Genomic DNA, 27,253 nt, shown 5'->3' on the forward strand with positions numbered 1-27,253 from the left:
CTCAAGGTAAGGGAGGTATGCATCTGAGAGCACTACAAATGCTGGCCCCTCCCATGACCAAATGCCTTGGATTTGGCTGGGTTTGAGATGGCCAGCCTCGGTTTCCATTATCGGTGAAAACCAATGCCGGCCATCTCTGACATTTGGCCAGCCCGAACCGTATTATCGAAACGAAAGATGGCCGGCCATCTTTTTCGATAATACGGTTCGGGACTGCTCTTTGTGGCGCCGGCCAAATAGATGGCCAGCCATCTATTTGGCGTGCACTGTTCGATTATGCCCCTCCAAGTGAGAGAACTGGATATAAGTGCTATTTATTTATTTATTAGGATTTATTTACTGTCCTTTTGAGAGAATTCACTCAAGGCAGTAAGAATAAACTAAACATAAGCAATAAACAATTACATCAGTAAAAATATTCAAATAGCAATACAAAATATGGAATAGTATAATAATTACATGTCAACACAATACGTAATAGAACATTTTAATAGACGGCATGGGGTATAAGCAAAGATAGAACATATAGGGGTCCTTTTGCGCTGAAAAATGACCTGCGGTAGTGTAGACGCGTGTTTTGGGCGCACAGAATCATTTTTCAGTGCACCTGCAAAAATACCTTTTTTTAAAATTTGTGCCGAAAATGGATGTGCAACAAAATGAAAATTGCCGCACGTCCATTTTGGGTCTGAGACCTTACCGCCAGCCATTGACCTTGTGGTAAAATGTCACACGCTAACTGGGCGGTAATGACCTATGTGTGCCAAATGCCACTGACGTACGCCGGAAAATAAAAAAGATGTTTTTTGGGTGCGCATAGCGGACACTCGCCAAAAATGAAATTACTGCAAGGGCCGCGTGGTACCGTGCGGTAACTCCATTTTGGTATGAATTGGGCACATGTAGACTCTTACGCAGCTTAGTAAAAGGGCCCCATAGATAGGTAAGAGAGTAAGAGGAGTTGATGGATGGGGCAGACTGGATGGACCGTGCAGGTCTTTCTCTGCCGTCATCATCTACTAATAAGTACCTGTATATAATATGTAAGCCACATTGAGCCTGCCATGAGTGGGAAAGCGTGGGGTACAAATGTAACAAAAAAAATTAATGAGGAGAGAGAGTTCAATTTTGTCCAGTTCTTGTAGATGTTTCGATGGATTGATGGCTTGACCAAGACTTACGAGGTTTCCCTCTTTTACACATTTTTGATTTATTCATTTTTTGGTGTGTGCTATATTACAGAATTTGTTTTGTAAGTAGAAATTTGCATATGTTTATATGACATGGCTGTTCATAAAAATCACAGCATACACATGTTCCCATTGTGACACTGCACTTTTTTCTGCGTTTATATTTATTTTAAAAAAAAAACACACTCTCTCATGTACATAGCACCAAATACACTTGTTTCTTTGGCAGAGGGAGATGTATTTTACAAAAGGCTCAGCAATCCAGAAGTCTTTTATAAAATATTTGCATAATTTTGAATGGACAGACTTAAAAAGCCCCATTTCCCCACCTAAACAACCTATATAAAAGTTATCCTCTTGGAACTCAAGGTTAGAATTACAGAAGTATGGTAAACCTGTAAATTACATGTGAAATAGTATCTTTTTCTGCTATCACAACCACTGCGTAACTTGCAAGAATGACAAGAAAGCCTACAACATAGTTTACGAGATTTGCAAAGTCTCCATCTGGGTGCTACTGCCTTTGACAAAGAATTTTTTGATGCCAGTGACTGAAATTACCTTTGGCTGAAGCCTCTCTCCCTCCACCAGGAATTCAGCACTTCCTCTGGAAACAGATGCCAGACCCTGCACCAGCCTCCGGCAGGCATTCTGACCGATTCCAAAGCTGTAGCATCTGGGTAAAGGAACAAAAACAGCTCATCTCTGCAGTGCCAGGCCTGCTGCTCAGTACATGCAATGCCAAGACACATTGTGATATACAGGAGACAGCTCTGTGGGTGCCAGTGGGGGCCAAACACCCCCAATATTGAGCAAGTTCCTTCATTGTATCCAGGTAGGAGTAATCTGCATTGTGTGTGGCATCCCCAATCCCCAATTTTGAAATGTTGATGTCTATGATGTAGAGAAGGGTGCATAGTAGAGTTTCCCAGGGGTCTGTGCACACCCTCCTTTTAAAACATGTTTAAGCGATCCTGCAGAGTACCATTGCAAATTACATAGCTTATACAATAGCACATGAGGTGTTTTCAGGCAGTTTTTTCAGTGAGAGCACCAGGTGATCAGTAACAGGTTGTGCACACCTTTCTTTTAAAATACTTTTGATGCTGTCCGTTCTCACTATAGAGATGAAGATCAGGACATATATCTTTAAATCGACCACTAGCGATATATTAATATTAATGACATATTAATGTCATTGATATGCTGGGCAGAATTATATGGTCTGTGTCAGAGCTGTTGGTGGGAGGAGGGGCTGGTGGTTGGGAGGCGGGGATAGTGCTGGGCAGACTTATACGGTCTGTGTCAGAGCTGTTGGTGGGAGGAGGGGCTGGTGGTTGGGAGGCGGGGATAGTGCTGGGCAGACTTATATGGTCTGTGTCAGAGCTGTTGGTGGGAGGAGGGGCTGGTGGTTGGGAGGCGGGGATAGTGCTGGGCAGACTTATACGGTCTGTGTCAGAGCTGTTGGTGGGAGGAGGGGCTGGTGGTTGGGAGGCGGGGATAGTGCTGGGCAGACTTATATGGTCTGTGTCAGAGCTGTTGGTGGGAGGAGGGGCTGGTGGTTGGGAGGCGGGGATAGTGCTGGGCAGACTTATACGGTCTGTGTCAGAGCTGTTGGTGGGAGGAGGAGCTGGTGGTTGGGAGGCGGGGATAGTGCTGGGCAGACTTATATGGTCTGTGTCAGAGCTGTTGGTGGGAGGAGGGGCTTGTGGTTGGGAGGCGGGGATAGTGCTGGGCAGACTTATACGGTCTGTGCCCTGAAGAGGACGGGTACAAATCAAGGTAGGGTATACACAAAAAGTAGCACGTGTGGGTTAGTCTTGTTGTGCAGACTGGATGGACCGTGCAGGTCTTTTTCTGCCATCATCTACTATGTTACTATGTTACTGTATCATTGATGGTTAAGTGATCTTGCAGAGTACATAGCTTATATAAAAGTACAGTTTTTTGAAAATGTAAAAATGATCTGACTATTCATCATCATTTTTTCTTAAGTGCATTACCATCATTTACATGACATATATGTTGAATTATACATAAGCCTCTCTCAAATAAGAAGGCGTCCCATTGACTCACATATTCATTTACTATTCATTTTTTGACTTTGTATTTTTTATTTTTATTTTTGTTTCATTACCATTCTTTTATGATTGATATTTTGGTTTTATTATATTTTCTATTCTTGCACTTTCATTTTCATTCATCCAGGGATATGCTATTTTGTGCTGCTCAAGCTTGTAAAGAAGACTTCATATATATTTGTTCTAATAGAGAATTTGATAGTAAGTACCACATATTTATTGGTTTGACATTTTTATTATTATTTTTTTTTTTTATTATTTTATCATTTTTGATTTTTGGAGTTGTTGTGTCATTTCGTATGTTGGAGATAATTATGTGGTTCTTATACATTCGTTCCTCTTCTTTCAGCCGATCTTATTTAATAAAGACACTGACTAGGTAGGTGTCCTCAATTTTTCATTCATTTCATTCATTTTTTTAAATTAATATATTTTTTAAATTCTAATTAATATTTTTTTTTAATGTTTTTAATTAATTTTTTGTTTTGTATAAGTTTCATAACTCATTCTATGAACCATTTTTTATGTGTGTGTGCCCTTTTTTTGCTGGTATTTTACAATATAATTCACATTATATGTGTTTCTAATTTATATGCATTTTTATATTAGATTTTCAAATAATGATTTGATGTTGGTGTTATTTTACATGTCCACTGTATATATATTTTATGCATGTTCATAAGCATTTCTATATTATCTTTGTTATTTATATAATCTTTAAGTACCCATTTTATTTTCGATCCAATAGGGACTCTCTATGTTTATAATTCATGTCAATGTTTTACACGTACATTACAATTTTTATCGATGTTTTATATTTTTTATATATACTTTATAGATATCCTTATATTTTATGTTTTATAATTTCATGCTTCTAACTTTATATGTTTGTTATTTATCATAGCCCCTGATGCAGCCCTATTGTTGGGCGAAACACGGCCTGTGTCGGGCATTTGTTTCATGTACGGTATCTTCAATAACGTCTTTTTGGATATTATACTGATCTGCTGGCTTGTTTTCCACTCTTGTTTTTTAAACATATTTATAAGTGATCTAGAGATGGAAATAGCTAGTGAGGTAATTATATTTGCTGATGACACAAAGTTATTCAAAGTTGTTAAATCGATTTGCTCGTGAGGGACGCCCTTCTTTTTTTCCATTATCGGCCGAGGATGCCCATCTCTTAACCACGCCCCCGTCCCGCCTTCGGTACACTGCCAACACGCCCCTGGGAACTTTGGTCGTCCCCGTGACGGAAAGCAGTTGAGGACGCAAAAAAATCGGCTTTTGATTATGCCGATTTGGGCGACCCTAAGAAAAGGACGCCCATCTCCCGATTTGTGTCGAAAGATGGGTGCCCTTCTCTTTCGGAAATGCCCCTGACAGTTGTTGTTAAATCACAAGACGATTGTGAAAAATTAGAAGATGACCTTACGAGACTGGGAGACTGGGCATCCAAATGGCAGATGACGTTTAATGTGAGCAAGTTCAAATGGATGCATGTGGGAAAGAGGAACCCTAACTTTAGTTACATGACGCAAGGTTCCACATTAGGAGTCACCGACCAGGAAAGGAATCTAGGTGCCATCTTTGATGATACGTTGAAATCCTCTGCTCAGTGTGCGGCGGCAGCCAAGAAAGCAAATAGAATGTTAGGTATTATTAGGAAAGGAATGGAAAACAAAAGTGAGCACGTTAAAATGCATTTGTACTGCTCCATGGTGCAATTCTGGTCACCGCATCACAAAAAAGATATAGTGGAATTAGAAAAGGTACAGAGAAGGGCTCTTCAGCTTGGAGCAAAGACAGCCGAGAGGAGATATGATAAGAGGTCTATAAAATAATGAGTGGAGTGGAACAGGTAGGCATGAAACGCTTGTTTACTCTTTCCAAAAATACTAGGACTAGGGGGTAAACAATAAAACTACAAAGTAGTAAATTTAAAACAAATTGGAGAAAATATTTCTTCACTCAACATGTAATTAAACTCTGGAATTCATTGCCAGAGAATGTAGTAAAAGCAGTTAGCTTAGCGGGGTTTTAAAAAGGTTTAGATAGCTTCCTAAAAGAAAATTCCAAAAGCCATTATTAAGATGGACTTGGAGAAAATCCACTGCTTATTTCTAGCATAAACAAAAAAACTAAATGGCTTAAATAACTCCTAATAAAGTTAGGCTACTAAAATATACTGGTAGGAGAAAATCAATCAGAGTATTCGCAATCAGCAATCAGGTGGAGTCTCATCTCTTTTGCACGAATATTCACATCACTCCCTTGGTGACTCTTTTACCGTGCATAGGTTTTAATCATCGACTTAAACCACCTCCACCCTGATATTGTGAAATCTTAAATTTAACGTACCCACAATTACAAACTTATGTGAATATATATCAAATGTATCAAATATACTAAAGACACTTAGCTTCTGGAGCGATTAAAACTCCCTAATTCAGACTCAGTGTGTAGAGGCCCCGACAGTGCCTGTTTCGCTGTGCTTCTTCTGGGGGAACCCACACAATATTAGCCTGGTGAAATAAATCATAAAATATATACAGTGTCAATCTCTTGTTGCCATTGCTATTGTGGACTTACTGAATCGTGTCTTGACACAGTCCTTAAGGACTGTGTCAAGACACGATTCAGTAAGTCCACAATAGTTATTTGTATAGGATTTGCAATGGCAACAAGAGATTGACACTGTATATATTTTATGATTTATTTCACCAGGCTAATATTGTGTGGGTTCCCCCAGAAGAAGCACAGCGAAACAGGCACTGTCGGGGCCTCTACACACTGAGTCTGAATTAGGGAGTTTTAATCGCTCCAGAAGCTAAGTGTCTTTAGTATATTTGATACATTTGATATATATTCACATAAGTTTGTAATTGTGGGTACGTTAAATTTAAGATTTCACAATATCAGGGTGGAGGTGGTTTAAGTCGATGATTAAAACCTATGCACGGTAAAAGAGTCACCAAGGGAGTGATGTGAATATTCGTGCAAAAGAGATGAGACTCCACCTGATTGCTGATTGCGAATACTCTGATTGATTTTCTCCTACCAGTATATTTTAGTATTTCTAGCATAAGCAGCATAAAATGTATTGAGCTTTTTTGAGATGTTGCCAGGTACTTGTTAACCTGGATTGGCCACTGTTGGAAACAGGATGCTGGGCATGACGGACCTTTGATCTGTCCCAGTATGGCAACACTTATGTTCTTATGCGATGCCACAATGTACATAAATAAATGAACTCTCCACCAGTATCACCTTGTCCACAAGAGGGAAAGCTCTCCTTGTAGAACTAGATTTCTGATTTGTAGATGAGAAGGGTTTCTCTTAAAAACAAAAGTCACCTTCTGCAAATGATAACTTTTAGTTTTCTGTGTGTGGTGGTTTTTATTACGAACAGAAGACATACCACACTTAAACTATCGATGTCATGCACGCACTGAAACAGCTTACAATAGCGAAACTCTGGCCACAGTTGGTGTGACTGACTCTTCCTGCATTTTTGTCTTCAGAAGCAGTTTAAACTATTAAGCTAAGTGCTTGTTTTATCATTTTTCTTGGATCCAATATTCCTATGAAGTTTTTAGCAAGAAACAATTGAGATAAGGGTTTTTTTTATGCCAATGAAGAAAATATACCCAGATATTTTCCTCCTTATCCCAGGAATTACAATATTGGGTGGAGGCTTTGTCCCTTTCTCATTAAGAAAATCTTGCACTTCATAGGAATTCAGTATTTTGTGAAGTACTTTGCAGAGTATATCTAGAGAGACTATTTTGTTGTGTGGTTTTTATAATGCCCAGCTCTAATTTTGCTTCATTTATTAGCTGAAATAACTTTTAGGTGTTTCTGGATCCTGCACAGTGCAAATGGATGCTGAAGCTCAGGATGTGTTTGTTGCACTGTCAATGCTATAAGCTCGCTTTAGAGCTACTTGCCATTTTCTCACATGAAAGGTGTCTCTAATTGGCGTTTTTCTGCATAAGTGCACCAGGTGCTATTCTATAATTTAGTATTCAAGTGGTATAACGCATAACTGCAAGGTACGCAAAAATCTGGGTGAATCATGAGTGTGGCACCAAGTAATGCACGTCAACTCTTGTCACATGTACACCTGGCATTTAACATAGCAACATAGTATAATGAATGCAGATATAGACCCATACGGTCCATCCAGTCTGCCCAACAAGATAAACTCATAGCATAAGGTATGATGTGATACTACACATGTATACTGGATCTTGATTTCTCCTTCTCATTTTCAGGGCACAGACCTTGTTCTCTAACTTCTGAAGCTGTCAATGAAGCCCCATTGCAGCCCATCCAAATCTGTGCAGCCACGATCAGGGTACATAAGTATTGCCATACTGGGAAAGACCAAAGGTCCATTGAGCCCAGCATCCTGTTCCCAACAGTGGCCAATCCAAGTCACAAATACCCGGCAAGATCCCAAAAATGTACAAAACATTTTATACTGCTTATCCCAGAAATAGTGGATTTTCCCCAAGTCCATTTAATAACGGTCTATGGACTTTTCCTTTAGGAAGCCGTACAAACCTTTTTTAAACTCCGCTAAGCTAACCGCCTTTACCACATTCTCTGGCAACGAATTCCAGAGTTTAATTACAAGTTGAAGTCTGCCCAGCCCTGGCTTTGCTTCCCAAGCTTGTTTGGTTCCTTGCCTTCTATACGGGATTCCTTTGTGTTTATCACACACATTTTTGAATTCCATTACCGTTTTCATCTCTACCAACTCCCATGGAGGGAGCATTCCAGGTATCTACCACCCTCTCCATGAAAAAGTACTTCCTGACATTATTCCTGAGTCGGGCCCCCCCCCCCCCCCCCCCCCCCCCGCAACCTCAACTCATGTCCTCTAGTTCTACCACCTTCCCGTCTTTGGAAAAGGTTTGTTTGTAGATTCTACCGTTCAAACATGTGAATGTCTGTATCCTGTCACCCCTGTCCCTCCTTTCCTCCAGGGTGTAGAAGTTCAGGTCCTCAATTTTCTCCACATACCGTTTGTGTCGCTTTTCACTGAACTGCTTCAAATCTTTTTACATCTTTAGTATGGAGCTGAAGACTTTCTGCATGTTTCATTACATTCTGGTTTTTCTTTTCTTTTCATTTAATGTTTCATTTTAGCATGCACTACATACAAACTTGATGAACCAGAGTTATAGTCTGTGTTTCTACAATTATTTCCGATGTTATTATAAACCCAACTTGATCTCTTCTTGAAGACTGAAATCTTCCAGGAAGGAAAGTAAACAGATTAACAAGTAAGAAACTGTTTATCTGTCAGAGGCAGTTGCAGATGACAAGGCAGAGGGAGGGACACAGGGAGGCGAGGAGGTAAAGGTCTCCCTTCCTGTCTCTACTTCATTCACTCTTTCTGCCTATCTCTGAATCTTTCCCTCTGTATATATCCCTTACCCTCACTATCTCTAGATCCCTAGCACTGAAATTATTATTTGAAATAATTTTTTTACAAATAATTAAAACTAAATTTGCTCCTCTCTTTTTTGGCTGTTGGGCTGTTTTCAACACTCACACAAAAATATTTTTGCAAGCAGCAGGTCATTCTTTAGAGGGAACGTTGTTTGGTGCTCTCAAACCTGGATACTTTATAAATGAATCGTGCTGCGATATTTTGTAATACTTGCAATCGCCTCTGAATAGCTTTAGTACAGCCGACAAAAATGCTGTTACAGTAGTCTAGATGCACCATCAGCAACATCTGTACGATCAATCGGAAGACATCAACCTGAAAATATGATCTGATATGCCTTCATTTCCAGAGTAATCTGAACACCTTGTCAACATTCAAAAGAGTGAAGGGTTCTATTATACCTACAGCATTTTGCCGCTCACCAACTCCGTAGCCCAAGTTATTACATTCGGCTTTTAATGAACTAAATTGTTGTTTTTGACACCTTACTTCAAATGATACATACCTAGTGGAGGAGGAGTGATGTCGCATTAATTCAATGACTTTTCCAGTGTTGCTCACAGCCCCGTCTGTCAACAGGAAGAGCAGGCGCGGGTGACCCCGATGCACAGGCTGACGGATAATCCAGTTCAGAGGAGACAGAATGTTGGTTCCACCCATGTCAGCTCGAATCTTCTTGATACTCTCACATGCCGCAGCCAAACTTTCCTACATAGGAACATACTCGTTACTGTGGTAAGGAACCTTGCTACGAAGAATGTACTTGCATAGGAGTCAGTCTGACAACGAAGGGACGGAAGGGGATGTTATCAATGTGGGATACTGCTAAGATGGGTTATTTTAGCACAGGTCATGCTATTTTAGCTCAGGGTCTCATTTTATGCAAAGAGACACTGTTTGAAAGTAGCACAATGTGGTAAGACAACCCATCTTAATGGTAGTCCAGGTCGATAACTTCCCCCCTAAGATACAAACATAAATAGTAGTCAGAAATATCATTTGCACACACTCCCTTCAATTACTATACTGTTGGATTTTGTTGTTGATCTTTATAAGTGTCCAATGTTTCATGTTTCATGTGCATATTTTTATGACACTTTTTAAAATTTGATTATTTTTTTATGCTGAATCAACTTTGTGAATTTCTTTGATTTGGATTTATCTATGGGGTGACAGGGGTGGTACAATCAAAAGAAGGAAATAAATAAATAAATCCTCTAACACACATACCCCCAGATTCTATAAAGGTCACCAAAATTTGTGCAGGCAAAGTTAGGCACATTCACAATTTTGTCTGCACAATTTAATAGAATAATGAGCCAATTACTGCCAATAACTGGCCTTTTAACAACATGTGCAAAGTTAGGCACGGGATCCATGCCTAAAATTTATATGTGGTCCAAAAAAGGGGGCACAGGTATGGGAGGATCATGGGCGTTTTCGGGTGGAATGGGATGCGATTTTGAGTACGCACGCAATTACAGAATAACGGTGCTCCGCGCCTGGGCATTTGCACCACATTTTCATTGGTTCAAATGGCCATGCCTCTCCGCTTAAGCATGTATTCTATAAACTATGCCGAACTTTAGGCATGGCTTACAGAGTACTGTTTACATGGGCATTTTTTTTAATGCTGATTTTTTAGGCGCTGTAGATAGAACATAGCCCATAACTTACAGAATACTGTACAGTAAGCTGGGCGCATTCCTGATGCAGTTCGACATCCACACTTATGCCAACCCTATGGCTGATGTAATTGCAGGTACCTAAATTTTAGGCACACAGATACTAGATTACACTGGTATTCTGTAACAATTCCCCAAATTAGATGCCTAAACCTTTTGTAAATAACCCAATAAGCAACAAGTAGAAAAAAACCCTTTTCGGGATGTAGGAGCTCAACACATTCTTGATTCTCAATGGACAAAAGTTCGTACATAAGATACAATATATCACGTGTACAAACGAGCTAGTTAGCTACCAGATGACTCAAAATAGGAACAAGCGGAAAGAGAGATCTACCCTAGTCACATGCATAAATATTGCCACACCCACCTCGCCATAACTTTGACTGGAAGGGAAGAGAGTCTTGAAACTTGAACCAAATCCAATAATATTGAACAAAGAAGCCGGCATTAGGCTCTTTAGAATGACCAGCATTGCATCCTAAAAGAAAGTAAAGAGCACCTTAAACAGATTACGCAACTCAGGGAATCAAACAGTATGAGAAGGAGACAGAAAAACCTGAAATAGTTCCGCAGAATATGACTTTTTGGTTCACTCAGTCTGCTCATTTGTAGTTGCGACTATCCCCCAAATTCTATAAATAGCGTTCAAAGTTAAGGGCGTAATTGGAGACCCATTTATAGATTAAGTTAAACATATAACTGACCCTAATTTGCTAGCTGGCAGTTAGTTAGCAACAATAATTGATATTAATAATCACTAATTGGCAATAATTTGTAATTACGTACATAACTGACTTACGCCTCTATTCTGTAAACTGAGCACCTAATATCTATGGTGCTCTACTCCAAAGAGGGCCTGGACTACTGTTGCCTCTAAGCTGAGCGGGAGTCCTTCACCTTCAGTCCTGCCAGTAGGGGGTGCTGTTTCACTACCACATTTTCAATAGTGAGGGACAGGCAAGCTCTGCAGAACTCAAGGGTACCTGCCTGTCCCTAGAGATTGAAAATACAATATCGACGCACTGCTCCCCACTTGCAGAAATGCATTTGGAGGTCTCCCACTCAGCTTAGAGGGAACAGTAGCCTGGAACTGAGCAGGTTAGGGGCAGACCAAGCAATTAGGTGTGATGCAATACTGTCATTTATGCACCTAACTGCCAGTACTTAAGCATGAGCATTTACACCAGCCACTGACATGACGCAAGATAGGCATGAAAATGTGGAACTGTCATTCTAGAATTGCCACCTAGCACCCAAATGTTTGATACCTAGGTTTAAAGGAAGTTCAAAGAGTAGGGTAAGCTGGCTCTTCCAAAGAAAACCAAGGCAGATGCTTATTCAAAAATATGGTTTTTATTGAAAAGCATCAAATGACTCGACACGACTGACGTGTTTTGGTGACCAAAGTGCCTATGTCAGGAGTCTATAAAACATATAAATACTGGTATAAACATGTATATCATAATGCAAAATATAAAACATATAAATACTGGTATAAACATAAATATCAAAATGCAAGATATGAAATTTAAAAAAACCCCATAAGCTACAATAACATAAAATGAAATACAACAAAATTAAATGCAACAGAATCCAGACAATTTACAATAATGCAAATGATGTGAGCTTAAAGCAACATACAAAAAAAATAAGGAATAAAAAAATAAAATGAACAATAAATCTAATACAAACAATTTGCCAGAGTACAAATGAAGTGAACTTAAAATAACATGCTGGCGCATGAGAAATGCCAATATGGCACCTGGCTTTAAATGGCCTTCCTTGAATTTACTCCTCTGGCTCTCATAAAGAGAAAACCACAGACCAACTAAGGTTTATTTCAGATTTACATTGTGGGCCATTTTGATGGTCTCCATTGAATTGTCTCTACCTTGTCAATGTCTCACTGTAGATATTGTCTCCTGAAACAAACACAGGTCTCAAGATGGGATCTCTCCAGAGACCAGTAGAAAGGTAATGCTATGTTCCTTTTTCTAATAAAGATGCTTTTTGTTATGCACCTAATCATTCTCTTCGCTTTTTCACCTGCTTTCTCACTCTGACTCAGAGTTGATAAACCTCAGATCTTTTCCCTGTTTGGTGACTGCTAGTTCTTCACTTCCAAGGGAGGAGTAGCCTAGTGGTTCGTGCAGTGGACTTTGATCCTGGGGAACTGAGCTGGATTCCCACTGCAGCTCCTTGTGAGTCTGGGGAAGTCACTTAACCCTCCATTGCCCCAATTTATGTCAGAAGATGGACGTCCATCTCTTTTGAAAATGAGCCTGATAGTAACATAGTAAATGATGGCGGATAAAGACCAGTATGGTCTCCATACTCTGACCAGTAAGGTAGCTAGAGTTGTACCTGCCACTCAGTGCACATTACACTTCTCTATGCCTTTTTTGAAGTGTGAAAATCATTTGTTTTGCTTTATTTCTTCCTGCAATGTAAGGTTCCTCTATGTTTATCCAACTCCTTTTTGAATCCCATCACTGTTTTTGTCTCTACTACCTCCACTGGGAGGACATTCCAGACATCCACCTCCCTACTACTACTACTTAACATTTCTAGAGCGCTACTACGCAGCGCTGTACAAATTAATAACTAAGGACGATCCCTGCTCAGAAGAGCTTACAATCTAAAGGACGAAATGTCAAGTTGGGGGTAGTCTAGATTTCCTGAGTAGAGGTGTTGTGATTAGGTGCTGAAAGCGACATTGAAGAGGTGGGCTTTGAGCAATGATTTGAAGATGGGTAGGGAGGGGGCCTGGCGTATGGGTTCAGGGAGTTTGTTCCAAGCATGGGGTGAGGCGAGGCAGAAAGGGCAGAGCCTAGAGATGGCGGTGGTGGAGAAAGGTACTGAAAGGAGGGATTTGTCTTGAGAGCGGAGGTTACGGGTAGGGACGTAAGGGGAGATGAGGGTAGAGAGGTAAGGAAAAAGTTATTTCCTGATGTTCTTTAGTTTTCTTCATTGCAGCTTCATTTTGTGTCCTTTAGTTCTGCAGCCTTCCCATTAAAAAAAGATTTTTTGTTTTGTTTATTAATGCCTTTCAAATATTTAAACATCTATTTCATATCTCCCTTGTGTGATCCCTCTTCCCTCTCCTGGTGAATGTGTCCCGGAATTCAGACCCCGCCTCCACACTTATGCAGTAACTCTTGAAGCAGGACTCAGTTCAGGACAGAAAGAAAAAAATTTAATGCCAACTTCACTTGCACACAAAAGAAACAAAGATCCTCTCAATTTTTGGGAACAGTTCTAATTATCCTCCCTGCCCCTTCTTTTGGTAGCAAAGTTCTGCTTTACCTTATTTCTTCAAGTTTAACTTTAGCCCAGTTCCACTCAGCACGCCCCCAAAGTTCAGTTCTATTCTCAAACTGGTTTCACCCAGCCTTTTTAGCAAAGTTCAGTTCAGCATTCAGTCCAATGCGGTTCAGTCTTTAGCAAAATTCAGTTCCACAAAATGGACAAAAACTCTCCAAAGGAAGAGGAGGAAATCCTATGAACCAGAAACGTCCTACCTTTCCTCCAGCACTTCTACCAGCTCTGTCACTTGCAAAGCTGGTAGCACACCCTCTTCACAGAACAAACACCTATGGTCTCCCACATGCTCTTGTGCTGGAGAGATTAACCTTGGGTATTCTCCCAGTCCATGCTGGCTGGCTGGCTGGCTGGCTCTCCTGGAACTGGCAGTTCAGCAGGCATGTCCAGCTCTGCCTCTTTGTAATCCATTTCCTCAGGTAACTCTGCTTCCTCCTCCTTCTTCTCCAACTTCAGAACATTTAGAAAATCTCTCCTCCCCCCCCCCCCTTCACAGCTGGGAGGAATCCGATATTGATTACGCAGCCATGGGAACCGGACCTCCTCCTGGCTGTTTCTCCCCCTGCTGGTTACTGAGGAGACTGGCTCTCTATATCCTGGGCTAGCTTCCCTCCCACTTTTTCTGAGAATCCTTCCCGGGTTTTTGGGCCCTCCCCTTTCTCCAAGTACCCCGGGGAATTCTGGACCTTGTAGTTCTGGGGCCCATGACCTTTTGCTATATCCTCGTTTACCCGCCTCATCACACTTGTCTCTCCTTTCCTAGGGTATACATGTTCAAGTCTTCATGTGTAATCTCATATGTCTTCTGGCACAAATCCTATACTTTTTTTTTTTTTTTTGCTTTCCTGTAAGGAGATTGTCCCCCAAACTGAACACAGTACACCAAGTGGGGCCTTGCTAATGACTTGTACAAGGGAATTACCTAAAATTCTGAGAAGTTAAAATCCTCTCTGTAATGCATCCTGCTTGAATGAAAAGTGCTTTGTAACTCTAAATTATAATTCCTTGTAATACCCTAGCTAATGCATTTAGTCCCTTTTCAATATGCCAAACACTCTAAATGCTACTGAACTCTGAAGACAAATCTTTCTTTGCTACCTAAGAGAAGCCTCTGGTTCTTTGCTGTACCTGGAGACTGAAAAGAACGCCGACTAACTGTTTCAGCACCACAGACAGCTCCTTCAGACACAGCTTGGACTAGGAGAAAAGGGAGCACCTGGTAAAGCAAAGCTTCCCAAACTGTGGCAAACCCTGCATTTGGGATCAAGACTTGGGTGGACTCTCCATAGGTATATCAATATTCTTCACTTCAAGGGGGTCACACAATTTTATTTGGCCACAGTCATGGGGTCACAGCCACAATAAGATTGGCAAGCACGGCAGTAGAGCCTTCTGTCTTTGCCTCTCTCTCCTCTGAATGATTTATTAGGAATAATTGCCTAACCATTCACAGAAAACCAGTGCATGCCTGATCTAGATCAGGGAAAGTTAGAAAGTGATAAACAAACTGAGATGCTCACTTATCTCTCTATTAATTTTCCCTTCTCTCCTTTATCCTTCATTCTCTGTCAATCGACCTCTTCCATTTGGGAATGCTGGAGCCACTTGTGAGCCATGGGTCTGTGGCAGGGTGATTTTAGCTCCTAAGTCAAACATACATTTGCCAAACCTAGTAGACAGAATGTGGAATTTCTCTCTGCCAAACAAAAAAAAAAGCCACCTGTTTTCAAAGATACACAACCTCTCCATCGATCCTTTTTCCAATTATTCTCTCTACTCCCTTCCTTCTCCTCTCATTTCACTGTAACCTTCTCTCTTTCATTCAGCTTTTCGTTGTCATTTGTCTTTCTTTCCTGTTTCTCTCTCCTGCTTTTCTTTATCTCTTCCTCGCTAGTTTCCGCCATGGTTTCCTCTCTCCTGTATGTTAGTGCAGTAAATGGAAGATGAATGTGTATTTTTAAAAGAATGGAGCATAAGACTTCACCAGTTACATGCACACAATTTTCACTTGACTGCTTAGCTGGGAGGTCTACAGCTACTTTTCTACTAGCATTTCTTTTAGCTAATTTTCAAAGAGAGCCTGGTACTGTGTCATGTGATCTTAAGGTTATCTCGTTGGTTTGGGAATTTATAGTAGGAATGTCTAGCTCTGTGATAATGTAGGAATATTACATGTAGGCATCATGAGGGACTTTGAATCCTGTGGAGCTTTATCAGAAACCCCAAGAATGAATCAAATAGTTAGTTTTTAGGATAAAGGTAGAGACTTTGCAGACAGTATTTATCCTCCTGTGTGAAAGGAAGGAGGTTCTGTGTTATTTAAATTGAATAAAGAGTTAGCAGTGCATATAAAGTCTAGAGTGTGGTCTTTTACTGTGTGGAAAAGAAGCTTCCAGGAAGCGAACAACCCAGGATAAAGAGATGGGAAGACCCGTCACTAAGGGATGAGGTGCTGTGCAAATAGATCTCCCTCTTTAGAACAGCGCTTCCTTGGATGGTGCTGGCTGCAGAACAGGGAATCGTCACCAGGCAGAGAAGTGAACCTGGGAATGGATGCAGGAGTGCCCCCTAGCTGTGCGAAACAGCAACATATGCACTTCTGTGCTTTTATACAATAGACGTTCAGATCCAGCCCCTACAGCGCTCAAACACCAATGCACAATTTTACACTTGTTCTGAGGCTGGTGGAAATGTATGCATGTACTCTATATGTGTACTCATGGCTTTTTTAAAAATACTGCAACACTAGAAATTCCAATATGCAGTGCACATATATATATGTATGTACAGTACAATCTCAATTATCCGACATAAACAGGACCAAGCCATTGATTGCAGTTAAATACAAAACCTATTATGGATCCAACTTCACCTTCTTAGGCAGCCGACTATGGAATGCCCTCCCTAGACCTATCCGATCAATCAGTGACTATCTACCCTTCCAGAAATCACTGAAAACCCATTTATTCAAGCAAGCCTACCCAAACGATCCAGACTAATCTTATGAATACGTCTACGCAACACATATCCAGAAGACTATGACTATGACCCAGACTATATCTCCCACCTCATTTCCCTTTGCTTATCCCGTGTCCCACCCCCCTCCCGCCTACACTACCCCTCCTCCCGTGCTCGTTTATCCATTGTTCACACCTCTCCTACACCCTTCTCCCTTGCCCATCTCTACTTACCCATCTCTTTTTTATTCTGTTATACTTAACTTATATTTTTCTCTACCAATTCTATGTAATCCATATTACTATGTAAGCCGCATTGAACCTGCTTTGAGTGGGAAAGCGCGGGGTACAGATGTAATAATAACTAAATAGATAAGTGAAAAGTCAGGTAATACGGAAAAAAATGGCAACCCCTTAAAAATGCACAGAAAACATACTTTATGCATAAAGAACCGCATAGGGTATCTGTATTTAAAATATTGTTTATTAATACTAACCAGCAACAGATCAACCATGGCTTCCTTACAGTGTGTGAAGCCAAAAAACAGGAAGAGAACCTGTGCATTTCTTAATGGCAACATGATGACATCAATGGGGGGGGGGGGGTCTGTTGGACATGCTGGATGGTTGGATTAGCGAAGGTAAGATAATTGAGACTGTACTGTCAGCACATGAATATATCACTGTGCAATTTTATAAAAAGGCTTTACATGCCTTACAACTTTTACAACATTATCTTTAAAAATGTGTCAAGTAGGGGTAAACTGCAAGCTCAGGGTTTGGCATAGATCAGGACTGTAAAATAAGTATATATATATGGGGCAAAATATGAGGTTAATTCTGTTCATCATATACTGGACCAAGCTGTGGAATTTGTCTGAGAGTTGATGAACTATAATTAGGGTTTCTGATTTTTTAGTTTTTAACTGATAAACACCAATAGATCATCTCGGATGCAAAATAATTACAATAGGTATTCACTGGATAAATACCAGAAAAACATCTCCCTCTAGTGCTCTGTCACCCCTCCCCTAACTTGCCTTGTATCCTTCACTGATGTTTTTGGGACTTTTCTGCATGAATGACTCCTGGGTGAAACAAGAAGACATATTTGATTCCACCAGAAAAGCTTCCCAGCAATAGTACCTGTGGCTTGATAACATTGATAACACCTATTTTTGTAGCCTCAAATAACCCCTAATTAGCTAGACAATAAACATCAAATTTACAATTTGTAAACAGTTAGGAACAGAAGCTCTAATCATAACTGATTTTCCTTTTTGTAATTTAATCTTATCTGTGTAAAAGAATGAGACTGAATGATCACGGTGTGGTGGTTGTTAATGAAATGTTCGGGGAGTCAAGTGAAAGCATTAGAGCTACACCATCTGATGTAGTAAAGACTGAGGAACCCAATGTAACTTTGTAAGTCTAAGTGCTTTGAAAATACGCCTCTACGTAAACCTGCCCTGGGCAGGAGGATTAGATTAGAGTAATAACACTTTGGTCAAAATAAAACTGTTTTAGTGTCCACTAGAAATAGATTTGACCAAACCCACCTATAAAGTCCTTTTCAAAAGTAGATATGGATGCTGGCTGTCCATACTCGGAAATGTGATCATTTGATAGAGATGGGTGTTGTCAGGCTTGAGACTATTTGCTGGAGATAAGTGTTGACCCTCCATGTCTAGGATTGAGACCATTTGCTAGAGATGGGTGTTGGCCCTTCATACTCTGATAGAGATCATTTGCTAGAGATGGGTGTTTGCCCTTCATACTCTGGATTGAGACCATTTGCTAGAGATGGGTGTTTGCCCTTCATAATCTAGATTGAGACCATTTGCTAGAGATGGGTGTTCGCCCTTCATACTCTGACTTGAGACCATTTGCTAGAGATGGGCGTTGGCCCTTCATACTCTGGATTGAGAACATTTGCTAGAGATGGGCATTGGCCCTTCATACTCTGGATTGAGACCATTTGCTAGAGTTGGGTGTTTGCCCTTCATAATCTAGATTGAGACCATTTGCTAGAGATGGGCGTTGGCCCTTCATACTCTGGATTGAGAACATTTGCTAGAGATGGGCGTTGGCCCTTCATAATCTAGATTGAGACCATTTGCTAGAGATGGGTGCTCGCCCTTCATATTCTGGCTTGAGACCATTTACTAGAGATGGGCATTGGCCTTTCATACTCTGGATTGAGACCATTTGCTAGAGATGTGAAATCTCTTGTGGAGCATCTCTATCTTTCAGTGCTGCAGTACCTTGACTCGGCTGATGTTGACACCACTCATGCTACCGCTTCTGTCCAGGAGAAAGATAAACTCGCCCCGGGACTTGGTTAAGTCAGATTGGATTTTGTGCAGGTCATGGCAGAAGTTCAGCATTATGACAGGATTGTGCGAGATATCTTTGCTGAGACGCTTCCTGATGATTTCAGTCTAAAAGGAGATTAAAATAATTGATTTGTATTAGATCAACTCCACAATGTGGATACAGTAAATAGTCCTTGTTCTAAGAAAGAGAGATTTTTTTTACAATAAATTCCAGTACAGCAAAGAGAAGGGAAAGGTGTTCAAATCAAATTAGTGCACTAAAGAGCAGAAGAAATGTCGTAACTAAATTTAATATTTGAAGAGTCAACAGAGATACTGAAATGAAATCTACTTCACAAGGGGACAGAGAGATACATTACAATAAATTCTACTGTGTGGAGGAAACCAGATGCATTATAATGAAGTCCGGCGCAAAGGAGAGGAAAGAAATGTGTGCTAATGAATTCTAGAGCACTACAGGAAAGAAAGATATTAGAAGGAAACCACTTGAAATGAGAAAATGCAACCTGCAAGTGGAGCACACGACAGACAATTGCAGAGAAATGACAACAAAATCATCAAACATTTATGCCATCAAATAATAAAGGCTGACAGAAAGATTCCATCTATGGCATCATTACAGTGAAGTCTAATGTCTTAGACAGAAGAGTTATAGTTTAAATAAAAATCTGTTATTTATTTATTAAACAAATTTTTATTCCGCCTTATCCACTGTTCTAGGTGGATTACAAGTTTACATACATAAAAAGTCACCTTACAAGTTATACACTACACATAGATTATAAACAAACACAACCCACCATGTGATGTATCTTTCACCTACTATACAAACATCACTGCAGATAATACTTTCTCATATGAACGAGCTGGAATCACCCATCTGCTTCAACAACTAACAATGTCAAGTTCTCTCTTAAAATCTCTCAAAACTTTAATTTCTCCGATTCATTTGGGGATTTTATTCCACAGCATTGGACCTGCAGCATAGAGAGGTATAATAAAATCCAGTGCGCTATGGGATTGGAGCAGTGGCATACCGAGGGTGGGGCGGTGGGGGTGGTCTGCCCCAGGTGCACGCTGCAGAGGGGTGCAGGGAGCAGCTGCACGGCTGTCAGGTCAGTTGGTTCCCTGCTCCCTCTGATGTTATTTCCTGTTCCATGGAAGGGAACCGGCGGAGCCGACAACCGTACAGCTGCTCCCAGCACCCCCAGGAGGTAAGAGCAATGCACCAGTGGGGGTGGAGTTAAAGCGCCGGGGGAGGCAATGCGCCAGGGTGGAGGTGATGCACCGGGGTGCGCAGTGGCAATCAGCCCTGGGAGGCAGTCAACTTAGGAATGCCACTGAATCAGAGAGCAGCGTTATATCCAGTGCAGCATGGGATAAGAGAGAGCCAGTATCTCATGCTTGCAGAGAACAAGGAATATTATCTATCGTAAAGTCCGGTTTCCAAGAGGCAAGGTCGAGATCTCTAGTTGAATATATGGAATGTTGACCACTAGGATGAGAAGAACCTTCCTGGTCTCCAAAGGTAGAATTCCAGGATCCTGCTTGTCAGATCTATCAAGGGAGAAACATGCTCCACAAATGTGATCAATCCAGGGGTGGATGTTACAGCATCATGAGACACATTTTGCCTGCACCTAAGTAATTAGAAGAACCCTAAAAGAAAGAAGAAACGAGACCCACTCTCGTTCTTACCTTTTTCTCAGTACTTGGGTCTTTTTTAGTCCCTTTAATGAAGTCACTTTTGCCTTTCAGGTACTGTTCGTACTCTGCTGCAGTCATGTCACCTTCTTCCATTAAGATGTGAGGCAGGTGTGGTTCTGGAAGGTCAGTAACAGACACAGTAAAAGAATCAATGCATTCTAGGTTTACAGCAGAATTTCCTTTGGTGGTCCTATAGGGCCTGATATTCAACCGGTGATGGGCAGCGCTTTTGTTATCTGTCACTAGCGTCAAACCTGGATATTATTATTATTTGTTACATTTGTAGCCCACATTTTCCCACCTATTTGCAGGCTCAATGTGGCTTACATAGTACCGTAGCGGCGTTCGCCGGTTTCGGTCTGAACAAATACAAAGTGTGAACAAGTACAAGGTGTGGTTGTGCTAGAACAGGGTCCATATATAATAGATACATTGGGGAACATTAAACACTTTAGCAACGTAAACGTTTTCAAGACACCTGGAGGAAACACCCGCCCTAAGTTTCCAAGATGGTGCTGATGAGAGAGAGCGGAGGGCGGACTGGGGGTATCCAATCTAAACAGATACTTTTGGGTGGTGCAGATTAGATCCTTTCTATCTTGGGAAGCCAGTCGCCCCTTGCCCTGGGTGTGAATTGAGGGGGTGTTTCTGGATATTGCCAGGCTGTTTGAATATCTGGGGTGTTTTTAACCTCTAAAAAGTTAACCGGTTAAGCCGATATTCAGCGTTAACCGGTTAACTTTTTAGCGGTAAAAAAGATAGGCCTGCTATTCATGCAACCTACTTTAACTGCTGAACATAGCTGGTTAAGCACTGAATATCCACACCTAACTGGCTAAGTTGTGCAATGCGGCTGGCCAGCAGCTAGCAGCTAACTGCAGATATTTAGTGGGAGATAACTGGTTAACTGAATATACGCGGTTAGGTGCCGATATGCTATTTAACCAGTCAGCGGCCGTGTCTAGCCAGTTAAATAGCTTTCAATATTTGGGGGGGGGGGGGGGGGATACTGATTGGATGATTTTGGGATGGCTGGGAAGGAATGCAGACAGTATAAGAATAACTCATTCTACTAGAAGTGAAATCAGTTGCCAGAGGAGCTCCAGTGCTCTTACGCCTTTCAAAAGTAGCTGGAGAATTAGAACAAGGCTCTACCCTTGAAGGTCTCTGAAACGTCTGCTTGTTTCCACTACTCCAATATTCAATAAAACGTCCACATCCCCAATTTAAGCAGCATGTTAAGCAGATTTTTAGTCGAATCTTGCTGGCTAGGATGTCAGATGAAAATCTACAGATTTTTAGTCGAATCTTGCTGGCTAGGATGTCAGATGAAAATCTACCTAAATCTAACTGCCTAAAACTGAAATGTAAAGTGCTGCATTTTACATAAGTACATAAGTATTGCCATACTGGGAAAGGCCAAAGGTCCATCAAGCCCAGCATCCTGTTTCCAACAGTGGCCAATCCAGGTCACAAATACCTGGCAAGATCCCAAAAAGGTACAAAACATTTTATACTGCGTATCCCACAAATAGTGGATTTTCCCCAACATGGGTATAGAAAGGAGCTGTAAGCAGTAGGAGGAAAGAGGCCGATGTGCACAAACCAGGAGGAGGACCTCAAGGTCATAGTGTCAGATTCCCAAGGTGGCAAAAATGTGGCAAGGCAGTGGCCAAAGCCAGAATGATGCTAGCTGCAGCCTAGCATCCTTCTGGCCATGGCCACCGCCTTGTCACATTATTTTGTCACCTTGAGATCCTCAGATACCATCGCCCCAAGGCCCATCTCCTGAGCTGTACTTACCAATCTCTCTCCTTCTGTCTCATACATCTCCTTTGGGTTTCTGTACCTCAAGCGCATCACTCTGCACTTGCTCACATTAAATTTTAACTGCCAGACCTTTGACCATTCTTCTGATTTTTGGAGATCTCTTCATACGGTTTCTACTCCCTCCCGGGTATCCACCACATTGGCTATCATCTTGTTTGGCACCAAAGGTTAGGCAATGGGAATCAGCACTAAGCATGATTCTATAAAGGGTAAGTGCCATTCATAGAATTGCGCTTAGTGACAATTTTTTTCCGGCGCTAATTTTGAGTGCTATTTATAGAATTTTCCCCGTACCATCTAGATAGTTAAAATCGAAGTGGTTTACAAAGAGATGGAGGGAGGAAAATCAATATACACACAAAAACATGAAATTTTAGGAGAAGACATAATAGGCACAAAAGGAAGCAAAGGGTTAAGTGTGGTTCCAAACACATTGAAGGGAAGATGGAGGGACATAAAAACATCTCTTACTCATTATTCAATTGCAGGGTGAGGCCATGAGAAGGTGTTGGGGGGAGAAAGGGAGTTAGTCTGAAAGGCTGCTGAAAAATAGTAACCTTTTAGCAGAGATCTGAATTTATTGAGGGAAGGTGCTGAGTTGAGATACAGGGGAAGATTTATTCCATAAGGTGGGGGCAGAGACACTTAGAGGGGCATAATCAAACGGGGCGCCCATGTTTTCCTGAGGACGTCCTCGCAGAACGTCCCCTCGAAGGGGTGAGAAACCCGTATTATCGAAACAAGATGGGCGTCCATCTTTTGTTTCGATAATACGGTAGGGTACGCCCAAATCTCAACATTTAGGTCGATTGTAGAGATGGTCATCCACGGTTTTTGGTGATAATGGAAACCTAGGACGCCCATCTCAAAAACGACCAAATGCAAACCATTTGGTCATGAGAGGAGCCAGCATTTGTAGTGCGCTGGTCCCCCTAACATGCCAGGACACCAACCAGGCACCCTACGGGAGCACTGCAGTGGACTTCATAAAATGCTCCCAGGTACATAGCTCCCTTACCTTGTGTGCTGAGCCCCCCAAAACCCACTATCCACAACTGTACACCACTACCATAGCCCTTACGGGTGAAGGGGAGCACCTAGATGTAGGTACAGTAGGTTTGTGGTGGGTTTTGGAGGGCTCGCTGTTTCCTCCACAAACGTAACAGGTAGGTGGTTGATGGGCCTGGGTCTGCCTGCCTGAAGTGCACTGCACCCACTAAAACTGCTCCAGGGACCTGCATACTGCTGTGATGGAGCTGAATATGACATCTGAGGCTGGCATAGAGGCTGGCAATCAATATCTTGAAAGATGTTTTTGAGGGTGGGAAGGGGTTATTGACCACTGTGGGAGTAAGGGGAAGTCATCCCCGATTCTCTCCGGTGGTCATCTGGTCATTTCGGGCACCTTTTTGTGTCTCGAACTTAAGAAAAACACGACCAACTAAAGTCGTCCAAGTGCTCATCAGGGACATCCTTGTTTCTTTTGATTATGGGTTGAGGACGTACTAGTGTTGGGTACGCCCAAGTCCCGCCTTCGCTACGCCTCCGATACACCCCCTTGAACTTTGGTCGCCCCTGCGACGGAAAGCAGTTGTGGACGTCCAAAATCTGCTTTTCAATTATACCGATTTGGACGACCCTGTGAGAAGGACGCCCATCTTCCGATTTATGTCGAAAGATGGGCGTCCTTCACTTTTGAAAATGAGCCCAACAGCGGTGATTTCAATTTACAGAGACATTTCTTTTTTTCTTTAATTAAGGGGGAAGTTATCGATGTAGGCTACTGTTAAGACATGTTAGTTTACTGTTAACCTCAGTTATTAGTAACTAGGTCTCATCGCATAAAATGGGATCTGTGGTAAAATAACACAAGTTAGTGGGAAAATAGCACATCTTAATGGTAGACCACGTTGATAACTTTCCCCCTTAGTCCCTTATCCTGGTCAGCATTTAAAAGCATTAATTAGCCAGCTAAGGTCATCTAGGTCAGTGGGCCTCAAGTCAGTCCTTGAGACATACCGTTTCAGAATACCTACAAACCATGATTATGCATGAGACAGATTTCCATGCAATGCATATTTAATATGGAAACCCTGACTGGATGTGTTCCAAGGACTGGATTGACAATCCTTGATCTATGCCAATGTTATAAACTGTGGCAGGCTTCATGCAGTGGTTTATTTTGGCATTAGCGCAAAGTCTCTGTACGTTAAAATCACTTTTAAAGCGGGAACGTTTTTAGCAGGAAGTAAAAGGGTGAGCTAATTTTAACATACTTTCCATGCTAATGCATGTAATGAGCTGCATATGGAATTAGTTACAGTGCAGCAATGCAGGCAAAAAATTAGAATACATTTTAGTTCCAGTATAGGGCTGAAACTTTACTTCAAGCCCTGAGGGAAGTAGATGCAAGTTTAAAAAATCAACAAGAAAGAGACCTGGGATCCACAAGTTTGAGCCCATTAAATCCATAAAACCTGAGGAACCTAAGTTCAGGAGGCCTGAATCGGGGACCTCTCTAACCCGCCCCTACTATATCCCTCCCCCTATATCCCTAGGAGGGGCATAATCGAACGGCGCTGGCGAAATCGATGGCCGGCCATCTTCGGGGCCAGCGCCGTAAGCGTGAGGAGCCAAGCGTATTTTCGATTACCACCCGGTTAGCGCTGTGCGCCGGAAACTTTTCTGGCACACAAGACAACACTTATCTTCTGGCTCAGCGAGTCCTGACGGACAGCAGTTTTGCTGTCGCTTCGTCAAGGGATCAGAACCAACAGTTACATCAACTTGATGCCTGCTCTTTATCAGCGCAGGCTCCCGTTTACCGCAGCTTGGTAAAAGGGGTCCTTGGTTTGTAAATCTCTCTTTATAAAATGGTTATTATTTGGATAACCTTACTGACATAAATTTTCCTCCGTTACCAAATTACCGGCCAGTGGACGGTATTTCTCGGATGCACAGACTGATAGGATTTCTGGAAAATGAACTACACAATCCTTTCTAGAATTGTTTAATGTTTTACATTATATGCAACATGGTTTTCAGATCTAGGCATACTACTGAAACACTGCTTCTGGTTCTCACTTCAAAAGTTAAATCTATTTTGAGTAGAGGGAAACAGGTCATTCTGCTCCAGTTTGATATTTCTGCAGCGTTTGATGCGATCAATCACTCTATGCTGTTGCTTAGACAGTCATGAGCTCATGACTGTTTATATATTTAAAGATTCTGGTGAATAAATTCAACTTTTTATGAAAGAGTTTTGGTGATTTGCTTCCTTTTTCACTCCTTTTTGAAATTGGGAATGACTTGTATATCTTGAAGGTCTGCCCATCTCATAACCAGAACATGCCGTCTTCAAATCTCTCCGCATTGCTGCGTATTTGAGCAGAACCTTTTCTAAAATCTCTCCGTATGTTTTTATGCCATTTTACATGTTTATAATCAGCTCTTTACATGTGTAAATGGTGAGGAGTGGCCTAGTGGTTAGGGTGGTGGACTTTGGTCCTGAGGAACTGAGTTCGATTCCCAGCACAGGCAGCTCCTTGTGACTCTGGGCAAGTCACTTAACCCTCCATTACCTGCTGCATTGAGCCTGCCATGAGTGGGAAAAAGTGTGGGGTACAAATGTAACAACAAAAACAACAAACAAACCTATCCCTTCCAAAAATGACCTCCTCTCTGTTTTCCTTTGACAGCCCACGAACAGATTGTTAGGCCAGTAATGTGTCCTGAATCTGAAAAGGAGAAAATGCTTAACACAGCAGACCATACCACTCGGATGAATGACAATCTCCACGGGTCGGTCATATGTGTGCTTGTTCGCCAGTGTGATGGTGATACTTTTTGCCGAGGGAGCAGAGGGATCCGCGTCAGCTCGGATCTCATGAGTTGGACTTTCAACACCTGACAGGAAAAAAAAAAAAAGAGACAAAATCCTGCAGAGATGGAGGAAGTGAGAACATGGAAACATTTTGACACTCTGTTGTTACCCCAACTGAAACCTTAAATAAGCTGGCTGGTGTACTGCTGGGTCTCACACCCTGCAGAGAATGCAGGGGAAATCTGCAGAAATCAGGCACAGAGATTTGAAAATGAAACGCCCGCTCTTACTTCTTCTTGCTCTCCGTGGTTCCACCTCTGCCCCCTCCATCCCACCCCCACTCCTACTTCTACCCCCCATCCTCACCCCATGTGGAGGAGGGGACGGTGATTTTCCAGGGTCTGTCTCTGTGGGTAACACATGCAGTGAATCACTTTGAAATCAGTGGCCGATTGAACTTCAAAAATACAATTTCACAGGTTAGAACAAGTGTTCCACCTGATGCGTAGAAAGGGAAGAAAGAGGAGTTCAGCTACCATGATGACTACTGCTAGCAAAGGGACCTGCCATTTAAGGGGGACACGGAGGGGATGGCAGGGCAGAGGAGGATCGCTGGAAATGGAGGGGAGGCCAGAATCACGGGACATAGAGAGGACGGCAGGGCACAGGAGAATCGCCGCTGCACATGGAAGGGAGGTCAGAATCGCGGGATATGGAGGGGATGTGAGGGAAGGGAAGAATCGCTGGAAATGGAGGGGAGGCCAGAATCACAGGACAAAGAGAGGATGGCAGGGCACAGGAGAATCGCCGGTGCACATGGAGGGGAGGCCAGAATCACGGGACATAGAGAGGATGG

At 41.9% G+C, this 27,253-nt stretch overlaps 1 protein-coding gene across 1 annotated transcript in view; it reads right to left on the reverse strand.

The window, feature by feature from the left end:
- Positions 1–27,253, reverse strand: part of VWA5B1 (von Willebrand factor A domain containing 5B1) — a 126,638-nt gene that overhangs the window by 81,606 nt on the left and 17,779 nt on the right. Inside the window, exons 5-10 of the mRNA XM_030222168.1 lie at positions 26,349–26,480; positions 20,736–20,860; positions 18,966–19,142; positions 10,791–10,901; positions 9,241–9,443; positions 1,752–1,866 (exon numbers count right to left, since the gene is read on the reverse strand). Coding sequence (XP_030078028.1) covers positions 1,752–1,866; positions 9,241–9,443; positions 10,791–10,901; positions 18,966–19,142; positions 20,736–20,860; positions 26,349–26,480 — 863 coding nt within the window. The remainder of the gene's footprint in view (positions 1–1,751; positions 1,867–9,240; positions 9,444–10,790; positions 10,902–18,965; positions 19,143–20,735; positions 20,861–26,348; positions 26,481–27,253) is intronic.

The sequence above is a fragment of the Microcaecilia unicolor genome, chromosome 13 (assembly GCF_901765095.1).
Source record: "Microcaecilia unicolor chromosome 13, aMicUni1.1, whole genome shotgun sequence".
NCBI classification, from domain to species: Eukaryota; Metazoa; Chordata; class Amphibia; order Gymnophiona; family Siphonopidae; genus Microcaecilia; species Microcaecilia unicolor.